Below are 4715 nucleotides of genomic sequence, written 5' to 3'. Positions count from 1 at the left end.
ATAAGGTAAGATGCCTCTGCCTTTCCTGAGAAAGACAAAGCTGGAGGCTAATGGGAACCACCCATCTTGAGCAGCTGGGGCTAGAACATAAGACGGCTCACCAACCAAGAGCCCACCAGACCCAACCCCCCTGCCTGTGAAGAAGGAAGGACATTCACACCTGGCTCTGTACCCAAAATATTTATTCTCAGCATACCTATGTTTGTGCCTGGACCACTAGGAGGGGAACTTTGTGAGACTTTGACACAGTGACCTCTGGAGGACTGGCCAGGTCACTAGAGCCATAGGATGAGGACTGAGAAGGTGGCAGCAGCCATGAGCCCCAGAACGAGGTGTGGGGAGGCTTTTGAGGGCCTCTGGAGGGCCTGATTGGTTGGCCACTTGTTTCCCACCCGGTGTGTGGCCAGGTGTTCATTCTGAGGCTGAGTCAGGTGGGAGTGGCACGACCTGCCCACCTGCCTGTTTGGAAATTCATCCTCCGCAGGGCTCTGGCCACTGTTTTCCTCTCTCACCTGGGGATGAAAGTCAGCAGTCAGTGGCTTCCCCAGCACCAGCCCCCCATGCCCGCCACCTGCTGAAACACTGAACCATCTTTTTGCCCAGCCCAGCATACCTGTTCCACGTGTCTGAAGACCCGCAGCAGGTTTCCACGAAGGACACCCTGCAGCTCTTCCTCCCTCCAGCCACGCCTCAGCAACTCCTCTATCAGTACCGGGTATGTGGACACGTCCTCCAGCCCCTGTGGGAACCTGTGTGGCCACCAGCTGGCTAACTGTGGACCCGATCCTGGCCTAGGGCCCACTGTCACACCAGCCCCAGCTACATGCGGGAAATGAAGGCCCGTGTTCTTCAGGATACTGAATGGAACTTTGGAAGCTCCTTGAAGACTGGGCTTCTGCAGCATTTACCTGCCGAGCAGATGCTCAGTCCACAGCACATCTACTGGGCTGGGAGTGGAGCATGTGCTGGGCAGATGGGGTCTCCTGTGAGGGGGTGGGTACTTAACAACTGTGATGGCTTGGAGTGGGAATGGGTCCACTGGGCCACAGGAAGGACAGGGCAAGTCCAGGAAACAGGTCCTGGGAGTGGGGAGATGTCAGGTGGGCTGGAAGACCAGAGTCTGTGGTGGAGGCCTGAAGGATGGGAGGACCATGGGATAAGGAACTGAGACTAAAGGACTCCCCACTGAACCCCCACCCAAGACAAACCCCAGGGGAAACACTCACCGGCCAGACCCATCATAGTTTCCGCTAATCCCGATGAACTCAGATCCAGTGACGGCTCTGATGTGGTCAAAGTGATCTAGGGGGTGAGGGTTGTGGTGGGCAGCATGAGGCTAGAGTTAGATCCTGGGACCAGCCCTGGTCTGGGGGAACTCAGCGTGGCCAATTCCCCTGCCCACAGCACTCCAGGACATAACAGCTGACTCCACAGAGCTCCCAGCCCATTGTGAGTTCTGAAGTGGTTATAGGCTAGACACTGGACCCAGAGTGAACCTCAGGGCCACCAACCCCTTTGGATCTTTTCCTGCCCAGGAGCCACCATGCCTCTGGGTTCCTTGAGAGCCTGGTTGCGGGGCTCTGCCTGTCCTTTCCAGAGATGTGGGAGCAAACGTGAGACTCAAAGGCAGAGGCAATTGCCTCCCCAAAACCCAACAGCACTGGTTGTATCCCTAGATCTGGGTTCAGGGCAGTGAAGAGCTGTGTCTGCTCCCCTGAGCTGTTGGGAGGCCTGCCCAGGGCCCAGCAGGTACGCCAGACGCCTAGAGCTGTCCTGAGGGCCCTAGCGGCCACAGGCCAAGCTACAACTGCACAAGGAGTCGAAGCGGGGCTCACCTGCCACAGTGGACACGTTAGCAAACAGGTTACACGGCAGCACCCCCGTGGACAGCGACACCATCACAATGCCACCATTTTTCTTCTACATGGATAAACAAGTGGACACTCAGCTTGGCACTTCCGGCCTGATGGTCTGCCACCTATGCCCTGGGGGCCCTGCTAGGGTAAGTGCTCACTCCTTGCCTGAGGGGTTGGGTAAGGCTTCACTTCTCTTGGCCCCTGGGTGGAACAGATTTGGCCTTGAGTTTCAGAGATTGGGGAGGGTTAACCAGCCTTGGGTCCAAGGGTGAGTGAGGCCTGGGCTGGTAGCTTTGTTCAGGGTCAAGGGTCTTTGGATAGGGACTTCCCTAGTGGCGCAGTGGTTAAGACTCCTCACTCCCAATGCAGGGGGCCCAGGTTCGATCCCTGGTCAGGGAACTAGATCCCACATGCATGCCGCAACTAAGAGTTCCCATGCTGCAACTAAGGAACCCGCCTGCCTCAACAAAGACCCAGAGCAACCAAATAAGTGAATAAATAAATAAATATTTTTTAAAAAAAGGATCTTTGGATGAAGCACGCCTAGTCCCAGGTTTGAGGGCTGGGGTGGCTGCTCACCAGAAGTTGCAGGATGTCATCGGGAACATTCAGCATATTGTTGCACACAGCCTTGGCAGCTGAGTGGGAGAAGATCACAGGGGCCCTTGACACCTTCAGGGCTTGCCGCGCCAAGGTGTCTGACCCGTAGGACAAGTCCACCATCATGCCCAGGCGGTTCATTTCCCCTATCACCTTCTGCAGGGACAGGTGGGTTTTTTTTTTTTTGCAGGGGGGTGGGTCGGGAGGGACGCACGTGTATGCACATATCTGTAGGGAACGTGTGGGGTAGGATATGGAAAAGGAGTCCTTACCTCTCCAAAGCTTGTCAACCCACTGATGTTGGTGTAGAAGTGTTGAAACTTGGTGGAACTCTCTGCCCTGAAGGACAGCCAGAGGAAGGCAATCTAGCAGGCCCTACCTTGGCCAACAGAGCCTGGACTTCCAGGCTCTCTGTCCATCCATCCCACCTCAGAACAGGGTGAGGATCCGGACCAGCTGCTTTCTGGGAGTGTGAGGGACCTGCTGAGACCCCACAGCCTCCCTCTGTGGACCCCTCTGTCCTCACCTCTCTGGCAGTTTCCCCACCATGTGTCTACCGTTCCACCCTGGCCAGGCACTGCTCACCAGGGCGTGTTGCAGGTGAAGGTGAGTGTCAGGTAGCGTACTCCCAGCAGATAGAAACTGCGCAGCACAGAGAGGCTGCTGTCTAGTGAGTGACCACCCTCCACACCAATAAGGCAAGCCAGCTTTTGAGTGCTGTTCAGTCCTAAAAGAGGGCAGAGAATCAAGCGGTCAGAGCCCAGGGCCAGAACCACCAGAGTGAGGCCCTGACTATCCTCCCATTCCCCAGCCCACCTCTGGCTGAGGTCACAAGCTCCAGTTCAGAGTAGGAGGCACACACGCGACGAATGAGGTCAATCTGCTCCAGCGTGAGGCGCACAGCATCCTGGTCCTGGGTGTGGCATGGTGCGTAGGCTGACCAGAACTGGGGGTTGGCCCAGGGGTCCAGAATGAGATCAGGGTGGACTCCAAGTGCCCTTGGCCTGCTACTCCTCCTCGGCCCCCAAGGTACTCATCTGGGTCAGTGGCCCTGAGTGCGGCACTGCATGACCCCGTGGTACCTTGAGGACTATTCAGCTTGCTGCCAGCAGCCAAACCGGCAGCACCCGTCCTCACCTGCCGTTTGTCCGTGTGCTATGTGAATGCCCCAAAGGCAATCCACCATATCCTTTGTGGTTTCAGAGCCCCCACGCTCGCCAGGGATTTTCTGATCACTTTCTTTGAGTCTCCACAGAACCTGGGCACCCATGCCTCTGGTCTGCTTTGACCTCCAACACCCCTGCACTCTCCAGCAGCCCCATGATGGCAGACTGCGTGTCCTCTGATAGTCAGAGGCCTGTCTACCCAGGTTCCTGTAGCCCCCACATTCCCCAGCGGCCGTTAAGTGTGTCCCTCTGGTACCTGGGCACCCACGAGGCCATCCCTGAGCTTGTCCAGGCTGGTTTGGCCAAGGCTGAAATTGCGCAGGTTGCCCTCCTGTAGCTCATTCCGGAAATGCTGTTTCAGGAACAGGGGCAGGTGGTTCTTGCTGGGGGGGTCAAGACAAAGTAAGAGTAGGGGGCGTGGCCTCCAGGTCCTGGGCCTGTTCTGTCCCAGCCCACCTCCTCCCTCACACAGACAGTAGTCCTGAGGAGGAGTTCTTAGGTAGGGCGTTCCACCGGCAACGGGGTAATGGGGACGAAGGCGCCAGGGGTGATGGAGGAGAGAGGGGTGGTGTGAGGGAGCCTCCTACTAGCCCTTCCTCTCCTGCCCAGGGGCGGGTTCAGCCCCCACCAGCCGGCACGCAGCACCGACGCACCCATCCACGAGCCGGAAGTCCCGCATCAGGGCCCGCGCGCGCTCATGCAGACTCGAGGCTCTCGGGGAGCCCGGCGCTGTTGGGGCGCTGGAGGTGTCCGGCCTGGTCGAGGCGCTGGGGGTTCCCTGCGTGGTCTGAGCGCGGGTTACCGGCCACAGCAGCAGCCACAGCAGGAGCAGCAGACGCAGAAGAGGCCGCCGGGTGAGTGCGCGGGGAGCCTCGAGGCCTACGGGCAGCATGCTGCACAGGGCCGAGCAGGCGGGCAGAGGCGGGTCTCGAGAGCCTGAGAGGAGAGAGCGAGAGTCAGAGGGCGACGTTGGGGTCCCAACCGTCGATGTAGGTGACCCAGCGGCGCGGCCTCGTCTGACGCGCGGCTGGAGTCAGGACGCTCGACAGACGGGCGGGGACCCATAATGCCGCCTCACAGCGTGGCCGCCAGG

The 4715-nt window shown here is 58.6% G+C and overlaps 1 protein-coding gene across 1 annotated transcript; it reads right to left on the bottom strand.

Annotated features, from left to right (window-relative positions):
* Positions 1–275: 275 nt before the first annotated feature.
* Positions 276–4514, bottom strand: DPEP3 (dipeptidase 3; the record flags this gene model as incomplete). Its single annotated transcript, XM_082862226.1, has 10 exons — positions 276–512; positions 614–749; positions 1227–1302; positions 1836–1920; positions 2436–2612; positions 2729–2795; positions 3042–3183; positions 3273–3402; positions 3879–4005; positions 4276–4514. The coding sequence occupies 10 exons, from the start codon at positions 4512–4514 to the stop codon at positions 276–278; spliced, it is 1416 nt and encodes a 471-aa protein (XP_082718352.1).
* Positions 4515–4715: the final 201 nt, after the last annotated feature.

The sequence above is a fragment of the Leucopleurus acutus genome, assembly GCF_964270905.1.
Source record: "Leucopleurus acutus genome assembly, chromosome: 20".
Classification (NCBI taxonomy): domain Eukaryota; kingdom Metazoa; phylum Chordata; class Mammalia; order Artiodactyla; family Delphinidae; genus Leucopleurus; species Leucopleurus acutus.
Note: the sequence above shows the minus strand (reverse complement) of the source record. Positions and strands in the feature narration are given on the sequence as shown.